Source organism: Lepisma saccharinum, chromosome 5 (assembly GCF_977018435.1).
Source record: "Lepisma saccharinum chromosome 5, izLepSacc3.1, whole genome shotgun sequence".
Lineage (NCBI taxonomy): Eukaryota > Metazoa > Arthropoda > Insecta > Zygentoma > Lepismatidae > Lepisma > Lepisma saccharinum.
Window position 1 is genome coordinate 4,769,549 of NC_139233.1, and position 22,197 is coordinate 4,791,745.

A 22,197-nucleotide genomic window follows, 5' to 3' on the forward strand; every position below is an offset into this window, starting at 1 on the left:
GCTTCCCATGGAAATCGGATAATTTTAGTATCTTCAGTAGCATTTGGTAACTACCACAAGTGAAAAGCACTCAAAGAAAAATACTTTCATGGATGTTTATTATGTTTTTTTTTTTAATGAGGAAATATAAACATTAACCTAACAATACCAAAGAGGATTCTACTGGCAGTGACTTCAAATTTTCATGTAGAAGTGAGAATGTATGTAATACACATCTTTTGTGGCATTAGGTGTTTGTCATGTACCCCACTTGGAAGCTATGGATTAACATGGGAACATAGGCCTACCCTGCTCAAAGATGTTAACTTTTAGTGCTGTAGCCATCAATGGCTCATTTTTGTTTCGTGGCACTTGAAGAAACTACCAGTGACAAAACTTATTTGTGTGCATTTTTTTCCCTTCGTGTATTGAATATAAGTGCAGAGTGATCATGTGACTACCTGCAAAATCATTATCTACTTTAGTTGTACATGCAGTAGTTCCTTTACGTACTGCCAGGAGGTTAAAGTAACTGATCCCCCAACATTTGCCAGTACAACGGATATTGGCTTTGACGTACCCCTCCATCCTAAGAGAGTGACTGTGTGGTGGGGTTTTTGGGCCTTTGGCATGATCGGGCCTTATTTTTTTGAGCACCAACATGGAAATAACGTGACTGTGAATGGGGAGCGACACAGGAATATGGTGGTGCAGTTTTTGTGGCCTAAACTGGCAAATCTTCACATCAACAATGTGTCTTTCCAACTTGCCACATAGCTCACCAAACAATGGAATTATTGTTCTGTGGAGTTCTGTCCAGAAAGGCTGATGTGAACTGGCCTCCAAGATCATGTGACCTAACCCCCTGGATTATTTTCTATGGGGTTATGTCAAATCTAAGGTCTATAGGACTAAGCCCCGCACAGTTCGTGACCTGAAATTGAACATCGAACGAACCATTGAGACTATACCACTCAATATGTGTGCAGATGTGCTGGAAAATTGGACATTCAGAATCCATTCCACCCTCCAAAGCAGAGGAGGACATTTGAACGACATATTGTTCAAAACATAATGCCATTGTGTGCTCTTCAGAATAAAATATATATATATATATATGTCCAGGGCTCGAAAAAACCCGGTCGCCATGGCGACTGTGATCTTATGCTGTAATATGTACAAAATTTTTGATGATTCTAAGTTCAAATTGCAGTACAGCGTAAGTTAGCAAATGATTTTTTTTTAAATGAACGTTGTGAACATTCCAGAGAGTCAGTAATAATTTCTTACTCTTTGTCCCCAACACCCCATTTCCTGTTTTCTCGAATGATTTAGCAATGATTTGAATACCGTGATGCTCAGCTTATACAGTGTGTTTCAAAAGTTGCACAACCCAAACTTTGAAAATGTATATCATGAAAACCGTAAGAGATATTTACACTGGGTTTTCTGCATTATAAAGTCTCATCCATTGAGATATTTTTCAATGCTTAAAATTATCAGTTTTCTCCGTACAGAAAACTTAGATAAATTAATAACTGGCAGAAGGCAGCGTTAAAATATTTCCAGAAATGCACTTTTCAATGAGAAAAATATGTAAGAAATTATCGAAGGGTCATAATTAGATGACTGATGCCATGTCAATCTGTCATTTGCGACCAATATTGGTCATGTGCAACATTTGATGGATTTTTTATTGGCGATTTTATGGGTTGGGTGAAAAGTGCCATTTTTGGGACATATATGGCAATCCTAGCAGGTCAAAATATTGTCAACAGACACACGCCACATGTGCCTAAGTATTGGCTATACATTTACGTGAAAAATCATAAACCAAGATTTTGTGCCGGAATTTGACTCTTGAGAGAATCCTAATCTGCCCCTGGTTACACTGAATTCTCTGCTCACTTTCGAAACTAATATGCCTGTTCTTTTAATTGATTCAGCATGGCATATTCTTTGGAGCAGCACATTTTCATTCATGAAGAGTATTTTACTACTCATTCTTACACTCATGTGCAAGAGGTTTTCCAAGAAAAATCCCCTGCTTCTGCTGTATCTCACAAAGCAACTGTTTTACGACTAGTCAAACACCAACAAATGATCCCACAAATTGTTAAGAGTTGGTATTATTATTGAAGATTAGGCACACACAGAAGATGTACTACATAGAAATTTTCAGCGAAAAATGCTCGACCAGGACTTGAACCTGGGTCTCTGGCATACTGTGCGATTTCTCTAACCACTGAGCCGGCCTGGCCTCCCCTGATTTCTTGCTGTCGCTGTTTTACCTGTGTGAAATCGTCTCTGCTAGTGCTACCGCAACGGGATCTGTTGCCTATGAAACACAGTCGACTTTTACATTGCCTGGTTCCTCGCAGCGTAGAGATGTTAATGTAACGTAGTACATTTCCTGTGTGCCTAATCTTCAATAATTAACATATCTACGCTGGGAAGAACCAGGCAACTTCAAAGTCTTCTGTATTTCAAAGGCAACAGATCCTGTTTCAGTAGCCCTGGCAGAGAAGATTCCACACAGGTGCGACAACGAAAAATCAGGCAGGCTCAGTGGTTAGAGCAGTGGCACGGTATATCAGAGATGTGTGTTCGAGTCCTGGTCGAACCTGCATTTTTCGCTGAAAATTTCTACGTTGGTATATATTGTTGAAAATCAATTCTCAGATGTTTTCAGCAAATTAACAATATTTTTTAAAATAATGTAATTAATTTTATTTGGATACATGCTAACATAAATTTATTAACCCAGTGATAGCCTACATGATTAGTTCAGAAAACCTGGTGTAAATTCCTCTTACAGTTTTCATGATATAAATTTTCAAAGTTTGGGTTGTGTGACTTTTGAAACACTCTGTAGTATGCACAATTGCTAGTAGGTAGTTTCCTGGCACCTGATTTTCAGAGCTGACACCTAGCTTTGAAGAAAATTTTTCGTGCACTGTATATGTCATTATCACTTGTGGTTTTCATTCTATCGAATTTTAATGATCTGACGATCAAATTGGTAGACCCTATATTTTCTTGGTGTGAAGTGCACAAATTGTAAAATCTGTTGTATTATATTATGCATGCACTCCTGTTGAATTACTGTACCTGAAGATAACACTATTTAGCCTTGTAGATAGTTTTATAGTGTGTGTTGACATGTACAGTCATGAGCACTTGCACCATAATGACTATTGCATTGAGCAGTATGTGGACCGTTAGCATGAATACTCGTGTAAAAATCATAATTTTGTAGTATTGTTTGCAAATATCAAATCAATGAATCAATATTCATTGAAGAACCTAACCTTTCACTGCAGCTGAAAAGAATAGACTTGATGCCATTGGTCAAGCCGGTTAGGTGACCAAGTATGTTTCATGTAATCATCACTCATGCAATTAGCCAAAAGTGGCGGGAATGTTAAGAAAAGAAGTGGTCAAGCCCAATATAAATGGCAGTGGTAAGAAGTAATAAGTGTAGAAGAAGGTCTACTGTGAAGATGGAATCGCATCCTCAGAAATGAAAGTACTGATATGAATAATTATAATGTCCTTTTTCACATAAACGTGCTCCATAACTGTTGGTCTCAAGTGTCTTGTGTAGCTTCTGTTATCCAAGTTACTCATTAAAGTTCTTTTTTTCAGTGGACAAGCCAGGTTCCCCCCGTCTTACTCTGAGGCTGCATCAAGTGAAAGGAAGGGATGAAAAGAAATCCGCTTCTCAACAGAAGAATGCTGATGTTACATCTTGTGAATCAAAGTAAGTCATTTTGTGTGTGATCAAAGGTTGAGGAAATATATTTTAATTATTTAATAGTCTGTGGTCCCAGTTGCAGAATGTACATGTAATAGTCGGTGGTCCCAGTTGCAGAATCTGCATGTAATAGTCTGTGGTCCCAGTTGCAGAATCTGCATAAAATATTTCAAAAATATGAACCATCGGCTGCCACAGATTATAGGTCACGCATAAGAACACTTAACACTCATTGCAAAACTAGTGTTCCCACTGATTTGGGAAAGTCGGGGGAAATCTGTTTTTTAGTACTTGCTAGAATTTGGGAATGAAGATTCAATGTTTCTCAAATCAGTTTTTTCAAATAGTTTTTCCACACAATATGGGTACAAAATCAAGGGAAACTGGGAATTTTGCATAACTTCCAGAGTAATTAGGCTCTGCAAAATTGTCACGTGGCATTTTGTGGACCCTGTATTCTATTAAAAGGCTAGAAAAGTATTGTAAATAGAAGACAACCAGTGCTTTCTGATACCAATCAGTATTGACTCAGCCTGAGTGTATTCTATTTTAGTTAATTTATTTTTGAATGTTAATATCAAGTGCACTTGGAACTTTCTTAGTAGCATCACAAAATAATGTTATGTGAGGGGAAATCCCCTATTCCCACCCCCCAGAAAAATATATTTTGTGTTCGCAACTTGATTCAGTACATTCATCTCACAATCAAAATACTTGCTGAGTGTGAGCATAGTTAAGTGTACCATCGTGTAATCATGTTCCTACATCTGACCACCCAGGAGAAGATCCCTGATGGAAGTGAAGTAACAGGCGACTCCACTATTAGGGTTGCGGGAGTGAACCCTGAGTCATGCTGGCCTCGCTGTAACAGGTGCAGCGATGCAAGTCGTTGCCATGTATTCTTTTTGAACTACTTTGATATACAGCAAAATAATGTACAGGAAAAAGCAATATAAAACTATCCTGGACACTGGAAAAAAAAAAGCCGGAACCTGTTGCCGCAGACACACATGTGATTGACACAAAGTCAACACCGACTGCAGGGGAAGACTTTCTGCTATCCCTAAATTCTGCAAATGGACCAGTCCTTTCCTTTACCCCTGTACCCCGTTTCCCCTCGGTTTGGGATCCTCTCGTGAGCTGACTGCTGTACATACCTAGCATTACTGTGCTCTTAGGTTTGATTTTCTTGATCGTGTGTGTGTGTGTGTGTGTGTGTATGTATGTATACACAATGTTTTTCATGATGGAAATAAACTACCAAACAGCATCCTCTTATTGTGGTCTCTTTTTATATAATCCACAATCATTTCTAGTATTCTAAATCCATTCCTTATCCTCCCATTACATTAAATAACCCAATTTAATAACTGGTATCACATTTCTTTCTTTATTTTTTGGGTCTTGAAACGTTTTCAGTGTAAGAGTTGCTATGCTCAACAGAAATAGTAAAATATAAAGCTATAATTATAAAGATCCTGTACTGAAGATTTTTTTTCAAATCTTAGTCTGTTAATCCTGTCAGGATTCAAGGTACAGCGACTAAGCAAAGACTTATAAACAGCATGCTGAAGTTAACATGACTGACACACTTGTGCCATCAGAAAAGTAGGAACTTAATTTTTGGAAGTCCTATTTTTCCTCTCTCTCGCTCTTCCTTTTTTTAAGAAAGACATTATTTTCATGTTCTTCAACGAACTAAACCCTTTTTGACTGTATTTTAGGTACTTTGTGCATGTCCTTCATATTATGTGGCCATATTATTTCTAAATCCACATTAGCAGCTCTGTTGAACCACACTCTGTGGATATGTACTATATTCGTATTCATAAACTAATAGTGATTTGCATTACAAAATATTTTATTAACAGGTGTGCTTCAATTGGATTCTATTAATTGTTTTAAGGAGAGTGTTGTTTTCCTAAGGATTCTTTACTAAATGTTGATATGCTTTGTGTTGTCTTGAGAGATGTGTTCCTTTGTACTGTTAGATAATATGAAGCTCTTGCTCACTGATAACATTCACGTATAAGTGCTATTTTGACAAATTTCATTTATCTTTGCTGACTTCTGTGTTGAATAGTGGTTAAATTAAATACACACCTGTAAGTTTAAAATTTATTCATTTGATTCAATATTTTTAAATTCACAGCTTGGCAAATACAGTGGAACCCTGATCTTACAGTCTGGAGTTTTAAATTTTTTCAACTTTGTCCCCTGAAAAACATAAAATTGAGGTTCCACTGTATTTACAACATGAAGTTTGATGTAAGGTCTGAACAAATTGGATATGTTCCTCGAATACAAGGTGACATCAAAGTTCACCTGACACAAACACACTGGGTCAGTTCGATGGGCAATTTTAGTTTTTGCCACCAAAGTTCCGGAGTTCCCTGGCCTGGGTATGAGGGGTCTTTGCGAGTGTACCTACATCCATTTCATCTCATCACGATTATCGAAAAGTAGTGGACAAGCAATGTAAAATGACACATTTGAGTTTGAGTTCATTATTTTTGCCCCCATAAATTTGTGCCATTTTTCCATCTACAGAGCATTCCCTGACATTCGCTACGAGACTCGGCGGCAAGCGGTCTGGCGTCAGCGCTAGTCTTTTTGCGGTGAATGGGGTCGCTATAGTCGGCTATTAAAATTACAGTTTTCATATTGTATACTAACCTTGACTACAGAAGGTGTAAAAATGATGTCCCTCTGCTGCAACACATTCCTGGCATCTCCGAAGGAAATTGGCATTTACACGTGCAATCTCGTCTACTGTAATTCTCCCGATTTCTCGTACAATACTCTCTTTTAACTCACGGATGGTGTGCGGATTGTCTTTGTATACTTTATTTTTTACATTTCCCCATTTTCTTTCCACTTTTATTCAGAACTGAGCCTGTTACTCTAAACTTTTTTACGAGGTTTAATATAGTGGTCCTATGTGGAACGGGAACACCAGGAAATTTCGTTGCAAAACGTCGTCGCACTTCTCCATAATTCCTCTTTCCGAAGTAACACTCGACAAGATAAATCCTTTGTTGTAATGTAAACTTTTGGGGTACCATATTAAGCCACAATCTTCAATGCACAGACACGACACAACCTCTTTTTCTTTCTCCCTCTTTCTTCTTTTCTCCTCCTCTCGCTCATTTTTGTTCCTTGGTCCTTCCCCTTTCACCACCTTTTTTTCCTTTTGTTCTTCCTCCATTTTAGTAGAAGAAAAGTTTCCACCCTTTTCCCCCAAAAAAATGAAAGAGGAGAAGCATACTTCACCCCATGTGTTTTTTTTACAGGGAAGGAAGGGGGTAGAGTTTACAATTATCGAACTACAAAACACAGCTTTCTTCCTTCGGAGACAAAAAGGTAAAAGAGAAAAGGGGGAACATGGAAAGAGGGACATCACGAGAGAGAGGGGGGAGAGAGAGAGAGAGAGAGAGAGAGAGAGAGAGAGAGAGAGAGAGAGAGAGAGAGAGAGAGAAAAGGGTACTGGCGTCAGTCTGCAATGTCAACAAAGTAAGGGAGAGCGGAAAAAAAAACCGACTGTAGCATGCAACTGTCGCGGACCCCGTTCACTGGGAAAGACAATCGCTGATGCTGGGCTGCTTGCCGCCAAATCTCATCGCGAATGTCAGGGAATGCTCTGCACTACATGATGGAAGGGTACACTGATCAAGAGTGCAACTGCTTACAGAACAAACTAGAATAGCCAGAAATGGGTCTTCTCCCAAGAAAGTTAGAGAAAGCTGTAACTGTTCAAGAATAAAATGGTGTTAGTAGACATGTAGTCTACTAACGTTGTGCAGTTAGGAAACTGCAGTGCACAAGTTAAACATTCTGTTCTGTACTTTCCTTGCAAGAAGTTTTATTGTCACTTTTAAAGTTCTTCATAAGGTGAGGCAACACATTTTGAATCGGAGTGTCAAAGTCCCATAAACTTCAATCGCTTACAATTATGGTTTCTTGAAGAAACACTGGGAAACTACATGTCCCAACACACATGTAATGGCCTTTCATTTTCCTTCTCTCTGTGTGTGTTTTTTTTATTGCTACTGTGTTGACAGCTGAGTAGTTGTGTCAGGAAAACAATGGGTGTTAAATTCATCTCAATATACACAGTGCCCCTACATTGTCATGGCCGTTCTCCAACATTGCAAGTCAAGAGTCAAGTTTGAGTTCTTATATGCTGCAGTGATATGATATTATAATCCGGTGTAGAAATATTAAATATTTTCACTGGACTCATATACTGTGTACAAAAGAAAAAAAAAAAAAAACAATGTTGGACACAACAAATTCTGTCTTTCCCTTCTGCTAGCAGTTGGTTTGGCAACAGCTCAATAGTACTGGCTGCGTATTGGCTGAACTCATGTTCCTTTAAAATCATAAACCGTATAATGTATATTTGACTACATGTTATACTTTAGTAGCCCCTGTAGGCAAGCAAGTGTTTATGTAGTTTTAGTGTCGTAGGTTTCATTGAAAATTTCCTTCATGTCTCTTCCTTCATGCATATTTAGTTTTTGGTTTAAACACTAAATGTGAAAAACAAGCTGTAATATTTATTTTTATTATTATTATTTTTTAAAAGGTGTGAGGTTCATTTTCTGACAAAATGATGTGAAATGAACTGCAAAATGCAAATAAATTCTTAGGCACGAAAATACCGACACAACACTTTCTGAAGTCTGAATCATTCTGAGTTCCTCAAATGTAAAATTGAGTAATTCTGCTGTAAATAGCGAAGCAAAACTACACTATTCTGGCAACTACATAATTGTGTGCTATTAGAAGGGAATATTTGATTTTGTATAATAAGTGTAATTTTTAAATCAAAAAAGTTTTTTCAGCACTGAACACACATTCAATTTTATATACTGCTTTTGATCCCAAAATGTGCCCAGTTTTTGTACTGAAATCTTGCTCCTTTATTCACCATAAATATGTGACTAGCCATCAGATACCATTGTGTTTTAAAATATAAATATTTCTTTACAGGCTTCAGTTCTGTGTGACGATGGAAGGTGGGAAGGGAGATGATGTATACGAGTTCAAAAGCAGCAAGGAGGCTACTCCAGTATCTTCAGTCCGAGGGTCGAGCACATCCCCAGACCCTGAAGTCCAAACTAACGGAAGACCTGGAGGGAAGGAAAACGATTCCAAGGATGTCACACACAACTCCGGTGCTAGTCAAGATAAACAGAAAGGAGATGTAGTGTCACGGGATGAGAAGAAAGATGGCGAGAGTGCTTCGAAAAGAAATTTTACGGACATGAACGATGGTGACGAAGGCGACGAGGAAACCAAGAAGAAAAAGAGAAAAGAGGACAAAAGTGAGGGGAAGGAGAACACCAAGAACAATGGTGGTTCTGTTAGAAACATGGGTAGAAACGGGAGCATGGACAAATGTCCAAAGAACGGAAGTAACAAAAATGGCGGAAACGGTAACAAGAGCTCGACCGGGGGAAACAGTTCGATTGACAGGAAAAGCCCAGGTGCCACGAGTTCTGCCGGCAACAGTCCCAAGTCAATGAGTGTACCTAAGTCTAGTGGCAATTGTGATAGTGACAGTGAAAATGAAGAAAACAAGAAAAGTGCAGATTCGGGAGGCACCGCAGGCGGACCGAAGGTGCCTCCCTTGAAAATCGTGATCCCCCAACAGAACTCCTCGGAACAGGAACAGGGGAACAGGAACGGTAAGAATGGCAATGCCAGACATCAAGCACTTCCGTATGTGGTCAGTTCGAGTAACGACTCCGACAAGGACACTTCTAGTTCGAACAGTGAAAGCAAAGATAGCAGTACAAACGGAAATGGTGGGAAGTTGGACGACAAGAAGGATGGCTTGACGCAGGAGGAGCGGTCGTCTCAAAGGGTGACGAGGAGCTCTCATCGTGCATCCATGCACACAACTTCGGTGCATCCTTCTGCGCTTCCTTCGGAACCTGTTGTCGAAACGACTGCCGTGGTAAAGACTGAGGAGAAGGTGGAGGAGCAGCATCCGGTCGATCTGCATCCACGTAAGAGGAAGTTAAAGCCAAAAGAAGAACCTACGGAAAATCCTTCGACGATTGAAGTGCATCCTCATGAACAACCAATCATGAACTGTTACGAACTTTTCCTCAACATAAGGAAACAAGTAAGTGAACCGCATTGTTTAAACATGGACTCATTGAAAAGACATGCATTGCAAGGTCTTCCATTTTGTCTTCATTTGACTTACAATAGTGCTTCACATTTGTCCCTGCCTTATTCTTAGTACTAAGGTTCAGTGTAGCTTGGGGTTTAGCTGATGTGATTCTAATGCCCTCCCAGCAAAACATGAATTCAATACCACATGCAATGGATGTTCACCTAACATGTAATTCAGTCCTGCAACAAAGTAATAAGATGAGGGGGGAAGGAATTAGTTTAAGCCAAAAATTACATAATTTTAGAAAAAGCTAACTTTGATTGGAAGGTATTCATTCAAACCTAAAAAATGCAAAAGCTATTAAAATCTGGTAAATTCTGGGTAAATCTTGCACAGTGTATCTGCAAATGTAAGTCGAGCACGTTCAAAAGAAAACCTTTTCACATGCTTGTAAATGTTGGAAAGACGTAAACAAGTTCTGGTTTTGTTGGGCATGTATTAGGAATGCAACCTGCAGCTACACCAGACCAAATTAAATTGATGAACCATATTAGTGTGACATCACTGAGCAAGACTAGTCCAAACATATCAATTCCAGTATGTTTCTCTGTGCGATAGCATTGGAAAATCCATTGCCAGGGGCAACTTTTAAAATTGTGAAATGTTATTGTACACCAATGCAAAGATGAGATTTCGTAGAATGCATCTGTACATTACACATACCTGACAGAGGATTAGGTTAAGAATAACTGGAGTAAGAAATCAAATGCTGTTATCCAGCATCCAATCCGGGAACTGCAATGATCATGAGAGACTTCCAAATGCCATTCCGGCACTGTTCCTGTAGTTGAACTTTTGAGCCAGAATTGATTGATTTTCTTTAAAAAAAAAAAACTGCATTGTTTCCTTACTTTAGTTATCCTCTTTAAGGTATGTGTAACACATAAATCTGTTCTCTGAAATTTCATCTTTATATTGACATGATACACATCAGAATTTTGCAAGGGGTCCCGGTTCAATACCCGGTGGAGGCACAAGTGGTTCGGATCCCACTTGAACCTGTAGGTCGAGTCCCGATTAGCCTTACTGTGCATAAAGTGGACTTACAACAGCAACTCAATCCAAAACATCAGAATTTTGGGTAACAATTGCATCTCCAAACAACAGGTTTCTTCATTTTTACACAAGAAAGTACTTACCGAAATGAGTTTTTCCTGGAGGTATTTTCTTTCATCGTTGAATGTGCTTGAGTGGGAATTCATATTTTTTTCACAAAAATATCTCTCCGACGCACAATTGCCGTTGCTGTTCTTTCCTTCCTGTACAATAGCCGGATGTTGCACACGTTTTATGACATAACCTCCTGTCAGCGTTTCCAACCATGCCGTTGTGTTGCAAGAAGATGAAAAACGAAAATATACATTCCTGATATCACTACGACCCAAAATTTTAACTGTTTGCCTAACCGAACCTAACCTTGCCGGAAATGGTTTTTGGGGCTATCGTCAATGGTGTGTGGGGCATTTTTTTGTTAAGAAGTTTGGAAACACTGTACACCCACTGATCCATGATGCTGTGCCCGCCATATTGTGTGTTACAGAAGCGAAGAAAAGGACTAACAGTAGTTACTGTTATGGACATTTTTTTCGTGAGAAAAGCAAAATGACACACTACACAATGTTCCGCAATGCACAATCGTTAAGTACGAATGTAAAAAAACATGACTAAGTAAATGAATGAGAGGTGTTGTTCGGAGATGTAATTGATTCCCAAAATTTGTTTTATGACTGCTGTCACAATTTTAAAAGTTGCCTCTTGTGATGGAATTTCCAAAGATATTCTATGACAGGTGTTTGTACTCAATCTGTCTTAATTGTCTGCTGGTGATTTCACCACTATTGTTGTCCATTGCTGGTACAAAAAAATGAAGTAGAGAGAAGTTAAAGAATGAAACTTAGAAGTCAGAAAAATAAGTTGGACATCATTGCGAATTTGGAAACTTCAATCTACATAAGTATCCTGACGTATTTTTTTTTAAATTTATAACTTTTAGTGAAAAAAAATGTAATCATGTAAACATGTTAATGTAAGTAAGAATGTGCTGCTTTGCTAACACAGTGGTTTGTTAGTTTTAAGCAGTGTAGTTGCCTTTCGTCAAACTTGATATTGGCAACTAATTTGAGTCTTTTGTGTAACCATGCCACAAGTTTTCATGATTGTCGTGTGTAGGTTTCCAGCCTGCAATTTTAAAGGCTGTTTTCCCTATTTTAATCCTTTTTTTTTAGTCCTGGTTTATTACATTGTTTTCCAGTCATTTTATTATCTTCCAGATATTTTGTATCCTTCCATAGAATTTAGGCAAAACGCATTTTATATATAAAAGCGATAGCATTATTGAATCATAGTCCTTGTGTTCATGCCTTTCTTCCAATTGTTTTCAAATCTGTGTAGAGGGCAGAGAAGTGGCAATATACTGCCACTAGATGTTGAACATTTCTGAAGAAAAGTACCCTGATGTTTCTTCCAGATCGAAAGGAGAAGGAAAGGGTTGTTTCCTGTGCAGCCAAAACCACCTCAAGGATTTAAAGATTACCTGATGAACCGGTGCACCTACGTCCTTGCAGGAAATTCAACCTCAAGGTTATCTGTTCCTATGATCTCACCACCTCAGTCTCTTCAAGGCCAAATGAAAGATCTTTTCACTGACCAGGAGAAGGAAAGATACAGGTTAAGGATGCAGGTTGGTGCTCGTAAGGAGTTTTATATAAGAAAATAAATCTTTTAAACTGTCTTTCATGCATCTTCATATGCTTCTATATTCAAATAAAAGTTTGCATTTTTTGTCGAGAAATATGTCTTTTTACCCTGTGGTTGCCTATATCTGTTAGACATGGGACAAATTAACCTGTAATTATCAGTATCTGCAAACATTGTGATCATATTGATCAGACACCTGGCTACTATGTAGAAGTGTGGGTGATATTCGATGGGAATTTTCCAACTACAAGGGTCATCCAGAAAAAAGGAATGTTTTGGTGTAAAACATAAACGACAAATGATTACAAAACATTTATGGTACAGAAACTATGTACTTTACTATTTTTCCACACATTCGTCATACCCATTCAAGCTCTTACCGTAGCAGTTTGTTGATACAGTCATTGTACGTTGCTGCCAATGTATTCAACCGTGTAGTGACAGCATCTTTGAGTGCATCAATCGTAGCAAAGTTCTTTCCAAAAAATGTTCAATCAGATTGTGACGAGCGATGAGACATGGGTCACCTATTCAACATGCAAAACCAAGCACTAGTCAATGGAGTGGCACCTACTGGAACACTTTCCAGGTCAAAAAAGGCCTAACAAACACACTGCATGCGAAAGGTTCTGGCAACTGTCTTTTGAGACAGGAGAGGCATCTTACTCGTTGATATTATGCCACGCGGAGCAATAATTAATGCTGAGGCCTGCTGTCAAACACTTCAAAGGCTCCGTTGTGCCATACAAAACAAATGTCAGAACACAAGTGGCATATCTCCACTTTTCATGGAAATTGAGTTACATATAACTTAGAACAGCAAAGTATCAACATTTCAGTGCTAGAAGTATCTCCTAAGTTTCAAATTCTTGCTCATAGAGGCACCACTATGCCCATGCTCCAACAGCTAAACATAGTACCAAGTTATTTAAATGTGCCTTTTGTGAAAACTGTTTTGAATGTAGTTGTGCCACTTGTGCTCGCCCTTATGTACCTTAAAATAATGTTTTTTTTTAGTGTGTTCTCACTTGCCTATGTGCTGTAGTAAAAGATTAAATGAATATATTGTCTCGTAACAGTTACTGTTACTGGAAGTAGTGAGATTGTAGTTTATTACAAATTTAACTTTATCAGCCTCATTATTTCTTCACATGGATAAAATGCTATCTAATCCAATACAGATAATTGTTAATCTTTCATAATTGATCCTAATTTGTTGAGCTCTCAACAAACCAATTTCAACTAGATTATTTTGTTTTTTATTTATACCCTCGGAAGCATTTGCTTAAAAATAATAGATTAATTTTTATATTATGGGCACAGCAGCATACAGGCTATATTTGCTTGTTATGCAATACGGGGAAAATATTCTTAACTGAAACAAGATTGGGAGCAGGGCCTGAACAAAAAAAATAATGTGTTAAAAACTTCGTAACTCAATTCTTAAAACCAATGCATTAATTAATTAATTAATTGATAACTACATGGTCTGAGGTTAAAATCTCCATACCCTAGGTAGAAGTTGAGGTTGCAAAGGTGCACTTATCACACACAAGGACAACCCACAGCCTTACAGAGGATTGTACTGGCCATGGGTCAGCACCAGAATATTTAAGGCCTGCAACATTACAATTACCAGGGTGTTTGGGAAATGATGCTGACTCTTGGGAGCCTTACCAAGTCTCTCCGTGCACCCCCACTTAAAATTAATCAAGGATACAGAAGAAATTATAGTTCACAAAGGATTTCTTGTGTAGTGATGCAAAACAATCTTACACCATGTTAATTGTTTATATTTAATGGAGTATATTGAGATGATAGAGTATTCGGACAATTAAGAGTATTTGCATATTCCCCAATATTGTCAGTGCTGGAAATCTGTGAGAATATTGACACTGCTGCATAATGTGAAATAGGCTCTTAAACACGAAATTCAGAGTTTATTTACCGACACCACACTTTCTGAAGTCAGAATTATCCTGAGTTACGTAATTCATGGAAAATTGATTAACATATATTTGGTAAATAAAAGAGCAAAATTTCAGTTTAAAAAACTGTCAATTTTGGGTTCAAAAGCTGTAAATGAAATAAAATTTAGGTGTTATAGCAGTGAAAAATCAATCAAAAGCGGTATAGAAAATGACATTTTGGTTTTGAAATTGTGAATATAACACTAACTTGATTTAAAAACTACACTTATTACAGAAAATAAACATTTCCCTTTTAACAGCATATTTATGCAGTTATCAGTATTAAATTTAGCCTTATGTAAAGAAGTCAATTTTAGCTTCTAAGATATTTACAGCAGAATTAATCAATTTTCCAGGAATTGCATAACTTACAGAAAGTGTCGCAAATTTCGTGTTTCAGAGTCTTATTTCACATTTTGCAGTTCATTTCGCATTATTTTGTGACAAAACGGCAGGAAAATGCACCTCACACCTTTCAGGAACATGAAAAATTAACATTACAATGTGCTATTTCACATTTCGTGTTTTTGTCAAAAACTAAATATGCATGCCTCTATTGATTAATTCCTGTAAATATTTGAGAAGCAAAAATGGACCCCTTTATACAGGAATAAACTTAATATTCTGGTAACAGTGTAAATGTGCTATTAATAATGTGCTACTTTAATAATAATAATTAGAAGGGATATGTTTATTTTGTGTAATAAGTGCAGTTTTTAAATCAAATTTAGTGTTATGAAACCAAAATGTCATTCTAAATACTGCTTTTTCACCGCTGTAACAGCGAAATTTTATTTTATTTACCACCTTTGAACCCAAAATTGGCTGTTTTTGTATCGAAATTTTGCTTTTTTATTTACCGAAAATATGTGCCTCTACAAATCGGCCATCAAGGTGACAGCTGGTGTGGAAGCACTTGCAGAACCCCAGTAATTCTTAGTTCTCTCTTAGAAGGGAGGGTGTTCTACAAAGTGGAGTGTTTTAATCGTGAATAAATTTAATTATAACATTGTGACAGATGATTAAAGAATACTGCCTTCCAGACATCAACCCATGCTGTGATCATGTGGATGTGCAAAGATCTTCTGTGGCTTCATTAATGGCAACGTGTTCTTCTGGATATCACTAGCTCAGCCCTTGAGTTATTTTGATTCCATAAGCTATTTCATCTAGCTAAGCATTACCACTTGTTTTGTTTGCAAGATAAATTTTCTGAATTTTCCATTCACTTTTAATATAAAATTCCTTGCTATTCTGGGGGTACTTCAACATTCCAAAAACCAGTTTGTTAAATTACACTTGCTATTCAAGAATTCATCTCGCATTGCTTGAAGTGATGCAGGGGAATGTATTCCACAACTAGGGGGAAAAAAAAATCACAAAGCATCCACCTAGATAATTTCCACTACAAGTGCTGGTTTATTCAGCGTTGTTCAGAATCAACTTACAAAAACGTTAATTTATCCAGTAGGTGGCAGTTACATTCCACAACTGACTGGGTTCGAATCCTCTTGAAATTGATGTTTTTTGTGAGTGTTCCTTCAACAGTTTAATCATACCACTCATCCTCATCTTGATGACTGGCTAAAAGTGGCAGAAAAGCGAAATAAATTAAATCAATCGGTTAGGTCCCACCAGGAAGCTGGGTCGCACAAACTGTATGTTTATTCCCAAATCCTGTCAGTAAAGGGGGAAAAAGACAATTTTTCAGCATTTACAGGTCATAGTGAATCCTAAGCTCAAATCAAAATTTCTCACTTATTGCAAGTTTTATTAATTTTTCTGTGGGTTGCAGAAAGCTAATAGAGTCTTTGTATTGTTTTTTTTTGCAGCATGTAATAGAGAAAGAGAAGCTGGTTCTCTCTGTGGAGCAGGAGATCCTTAGGGTGCATGGACGGGCAGCACGAGCCCTAGCAAACCAGGCTCTTCCATTTTCTGTATGTACGATATTGAAAGATGAAGAAGTGTACAATGTCATAACTCCGGAGCAAGAAGAAAAGGACAGGAATGCTCGTTCACGGTACAATGGTAGATTGTTCCTCAGTTGGCTGCAAGACGTTGATGACAAATGGGAAAAGATCAAGGTAGGAAAAGTTAAATTATATTCATTACAAAGTAGGGATGTGATAAAGCTGATTTCCATGGATAAGTATCAGGTGAGATTGGTATATCAAAATCTGCACATTTGTTATTTCATCGATACTTAAGCACTTCCATTTGCTAATTAATTTTAGCAATTTGGCATCTCACATGAGAACCCTTTAGGTTGTGCAATTTTATGATTTTTGTATTCTATCATATTCTGTTTCATTCAATCATCATCCATCTTCATTGTTTGATTAACTTTTAAAAAAGTTACAGAAGAGTGGCCTTATATGTGCTATATGCAAGTTGAACTTTACCTTACCTTTAATAACTAAATGCAACAACATGTTAATATTTTGTTAATCTATCATGAATTTCTTCAGTTTCGATCTATTCCTGTTAACAAAGATGACAATAACTTGAGGAGACGGAAAAGCAAGGGAAACTATATAAGTTATGTAAATATTGCTTCTGAAAAGTGGTTATTGGCTCTGCTGGGCAATAAACTCCTATGCTTTTGCTTGCTTTTATGTGACTTGCATAGCAGAAGCTACAGGCAATGCTTGCTGTGGTGCGAGAAACCAGACTAGCATCTCCTGATGTTCATCATAATTTTGCAACACAACACATGCTCTGGCATCGGAATTCAGGGCCAATATAATCCACCGTGGGGCTTGTGTTGTGTGCTGTTCTTGTGTTTGTGATTGTCCAATCACTTCATCTTATCGCAATTCATCCTCATCTTCACGATTAGCCAAACCTTGCAGAAGTGTGAAGTAAAATAAGGACAAAAATGATCAATCAATCATCATCATATTTCACTTGGAGAGATAGAAAAGCCATATAAAATAACAAAAGAACATAAACACCAGTGTGAAATCATTGAGAATATCTATTAAAGAATTATATAAATTTGAATCAGTTCAAAAAAGTATCAGTGAGAACATCAAAATCTGCAAATTTCATGCTTCACATGTAACTAATACATAAAGACGTGTGTCCAAAACATATTAAAGTGAATTAATTCCTTTTTGTTGTAGACAATATGAATTTGTATTGTGTCTGCGCTCTCAGCAAAATATTAAATTTGAGAGTAATTTTATTAGCACCCATAGTAATTTGAGCAACACAGAAGAACTTTGATGCACAATTTGCCTCACTGATTGCATTTGAAACACATACAATATAATGTTAATTTATAGGCTACACCTATCACTACGTAAAACTTGTTCCCATGCTTTTGAAAATGTTAGTATCTAGGGGGCCTAATAAGCATCAGTGAATTATTGAGATCAATGTACTTTCACAAAAAGTCATCCTGAAATACACAAATTATTTTCGTGCATGAATCTATAAATTATTTCTTTAATCTGAAAGTGATTTAAATCATTCATTTTTTTTAATCACACTAGGCAAAACCTTGATTTAAATAAAAAAAAAAACCTTGGTCAGAGCAGATTGAGAAAACCTGCATTTATCCCAATTCACTAATATTACCAGATGTACAAACTTTATTATTGTTAAATATAATTTCATTTCAAGAATAAATGTGCTCTTGCATGAGATGCTAGATTTTTGATGTAAAATATGCACAAAAACATACTAGGGCAAGTTTTTCTACCTTAGTATTTGAAAAAGTAATATTGTTGTAGCAGTCAGTTCTATATTTTGCCTGTTGATATACCAGTTAATCTGTACCACCATTCTGAATCTGCATGAAAACAATTTTCTCCAATTTGCATTTTCCTCTGTGCATTGCAGGAAACAATGTTGCTGCGTCACCATAATGAAGCCCAGTCGCTTCATGCAGTTCAAAAAATGGATTGGGAGTGGAAAATGAAAGAACTTGCACTGTGCGAATTCAAAGCGAAGCCAGTCATAGATGAACTACATGTCCCGATGGTGCACGTAAGCGATGATTTTGATTTGCTGCCAGCTTGAAGACTTCGACATAGCAGGGATATGTTCGCTTCATTTTTTTAACACGGGCCACTAGGTGGATGAGACCACCAAATGGCAGGGGAATGTGGGCTTGGCATTTCATTAAAAAAAACTGATTAGCTCATTAACAGATGGAAAGATGGAATTGTCATTTGTAAAAGGTCGTTTCAGTGGCAGTTTCCCCTAAAAAAATATTTGCTCAGATTAATTGTGATACTTCGTATAATGTTAAATCTGGTATGTACCAGAAAGGCTGTCGGATGTGATTATGCTTCCATACATTTGGAGTAGGTTACAAAGTAATTATGTGTAAAGCAACGTTTAACAAGAGAAAAAAAAATCAGGGTCTTGATCTCTTTATCTTAGTCTCGACTACTAGTCATAGGGTTAAATGTCCACAGATGATGTCTGCATCCAAGTTGCTTCTTACATTGCTGATACACCACCCAGGTTGATTAATGATTTGCTTAGATTTAAAACATATTTCTGTCTGTATGTTTTCTTTAGAGAACTAATTTCAAAGAACTTTTCTTTAATAAATTCCAATGAAATACATTATTATTATTTTTTAATATTACTGATATGTACTCTTTTCTTAAAGTATATTTATTTGCCAACAGAAAAACTTGCAGATATCTTGTTTGAAAAGAAAAATGTCCTAAAATCTTAGCATTTTAATTTAGGTTTACAGCATGTGTATTAAGATGGCTAATATGAGGCTCTGTAGGCCTAATTGTAAACACAATGTGTTCAGTGCCAGGAATTATCAGTCATTATGTTTGTACATGTTCTTTCAAGAAAATGTAAATTGTACATTACAGCCAATGAATAAATGACTGTCCAAACTCAGAGATATTTTTAATTGTGATGCTCTTTTGGATTGAATGTACATTTTTTAAAACTATGTTCATGCTTTTCAACCATGTTCAGGTAAAATACTTATATACCGGGTGAGTGCTCACTGAATTGCAACCACCTACCTAATACTTCGTTGGTCCACCTTTGGCTCTGTGGACGTGGCATGGATTCCACAAGGTGCTGATATGTCTCCACGGGGATCTGACACCATATGTCCCTGATGGCATCCCATAACGAGCCAACTGACATCGGTTTGAAGAACTCGTTCCACATCCCTCAAATGCTCCATGGGATTAACGGGATGGACTACGGCCGCCATCTTGAAAATTCGTCCCATTCATTTACATGGTAAATTGTTACCATAATTGCGTTGCTCTGAAATGGAACTTCGACCATCTGCTTGTAGGGCTTTGTTCTTCGTAACCGTCCCCTGTGTTCTAATACTTCGAAGCATAAATTTTATAATTATATCGAGAGCAAAATAATAAAAACTGACAAAATGCAGCTGACATGCCTTTCCACTTAATTTTCTTATTTCACAAGAAGAATATTATAAATTCAACATAATAGTTCACTAGAGGAAACATTTATGCTGCGATTGATGTATACTTGTCACTGGGAACTTTGCGTATTATTATGCAATTACTATAATATTCGAAGTCTGCAACGTATTTTTATCGCAGCATATTGTGCTGCCACCTACCATTACTCCTGGAACTTCCAGGAGGTGGAGGGATATTTGAGTTGGGCAGCTTCTGCTAGCTAAACGTTCGTCGAGTGCTGTCAACCAACACAATCGCCAAAAAATAGAGAAGATTGTCTCTATCAGGTCAGGGAAAAGAAAGACGAGGCGAGCAATTAACTTGAACATTTGGCGAGAATAACAAAAACAATATAGATAAATGTAAATATGTATTTATATTACTTCCTGTAATGCAGATAATTTAAAACTGCGCAGTCGTCACGCGAACAATTTTGTCCGCAAATTCATGGGTCGCCGAAAACCTTGCTGGTCTGAAGCCTAGAAATTGCCTGAGGGAGAGATACCGCTATGGTTCTTCCGTCCCTCGGTAGCAGCGAGCTCCAAATGTTTGTCACTTCACTTGAGAGTGGTCAAGGTCAACTTTTCGGAATGGCACAACGGTGTGTTTATTTACGATCCAACAGATCCCAGTGATTAGGCGATACAACCAGAAACATTTCCTCTTTTTAGAAACCGTTACGTCTTTCCATTGGGAAAGGGTTTCTACAAAAGGTGCGAATCCTTATTGTTTTGATTGCACGATAATCTGCATATTCTATTCTTGTGTAACAGTATTTTCTTTCACCTAGATGCTTCCCTTGAATAATTTCACAAATGATAGTTTACGTATTCTCACGAAATCCGTACTGCTTATGTACGGTATCCTACAAAAATAATTGTAGACAAAGGAGATACGAAATAGACTGGATGCATAAAAATTTTCTTGGGAGGGTCATAAAATATGCCGTAAAGATACGACAGGATATAATATTGAGAAGATTATGAGCAGACACATGATTCCCAGACAATTGCAAGGATGAAACACCTGTTTTTTCTTTTACATATCACCAAATCCGAACCCGGAACCCGTTGATTATACCGGAAAGGCGCCAGCGTTAGAAGCATTTGATGAAGTAGAAGTTGTTCCACAATTACTTATATTGACAGTGATTAAAAAAGAAATACTTTTGAGAATTTTCGTATTCAGACGAAACTTCATTTTTTCTTATTTATCGTCGCTTTTAGGCCACTTTTGACTAATTGCGACAACGAGAATGAATGATAACACTGGTCGACAGTGAATTTTTTTTCGAGCTGCTGAAGACGAATCTGAACTTGGTTTTTGTCCTGCACCCTCAGATTTAGAATTAATGCCAGTTATAGTATCAACCTTTATACCCCGGCCAAAATTTGAAGGAAATTGCAGAGCATCATGTTGGCGGCCCTTGTACCCCTCTACTAATTAGCCCCGTCTACTTGGGTGCACTTTTTAACACTCGGTGCAGTGCAGGTGCATCCAGTGTCAGGGTGGTGCAAGAGTGATGCAAGGAAATGACGTTCAACCAACTAGACGGAAAGCGGTGTTCTTCAAAAGATTCAACAAATGCCCGTCTGCTGCTTTAAATGTTCATTTGATTAGTTAGCATGCACCACGTGATCATACACCACATATACACCAATCCGGAAGGTAGTGCAGACACCAAATACACTACTTGACTCCAAATCAACGAACTAGATGACTCGGTGTTGCACCGTGTAACCAACTATAAGTATTTGAGTATTTATTGCTCATCTCATGTGCGAGCCATCGGCTGTGCGCACTACATCTATTCGTATTACACAACTATGATTTTTCTTACACACTACACTTTCCATTACATTTCGTATAGGTGTAAAATAGCAGTTCTGGTTGTTTTAACTGTTCTCACTTAAACTAACACTTATTCCTCTTCCTTATCCCGTCTCTGTGCAACACTTCTTTTTCCCCTAACTGTTTGTAAATAACCCCCCACTTTTTCCAATAGTTCCATGTTCCTTTGCACTACGATTGATTTGAACACAGTTTCCAAGCTGATGTTGCGTAGCTTCTCCTCCTGCAGAACGCGCGTGTCCTGACATAAGAATAAATGTTCTGTCCCATCCTCACCATTGCATAATACGCATTTATATATCCCTTCCTCATTTTTTACTGTGTTGT

General features: G+C 37.5%; 1 protein-coding gene across 2 annotated transcripts in view; it reads left to right on the top strand.

Annotated features, from left to right (window-relative positions):
- The window catches only part of LOC145987621 (uncharacterized), a 321,334-nt gene extending 301,866 nt beyond the window's left edge, over positions 1-19,468 (top strand). For both annotated transcript variants that reach the window (XM_083122025.1, XM_083122026.1), the window contains 5 exons: positions 3,628-3,742; positions 8,732-9,872; positions 12,394-12,606; positions 16,426-16,677; positions 18,440-19,468. In XM_083122025.1, coding sequence (XP_082978151.1) covers positions 3,628-3,742; positions 8,732-9,872; positions 12,394-12,606; positions 16,426-16,677; positions 18,440-18,619 — 1,901 coding nt within the window. In that variant the 3' untranslated portion in view covers positions 18,620-19,468. The remainder of the gene's footprint in view (positions 1-3,627; positions 3,743-8,731; positions 9,873-12,393; positions 12,607-16,425; positions 16,678-18,439) is intronic.
- Positions 19,469-22,197: the final 2,729 nt, after the last annotated feature.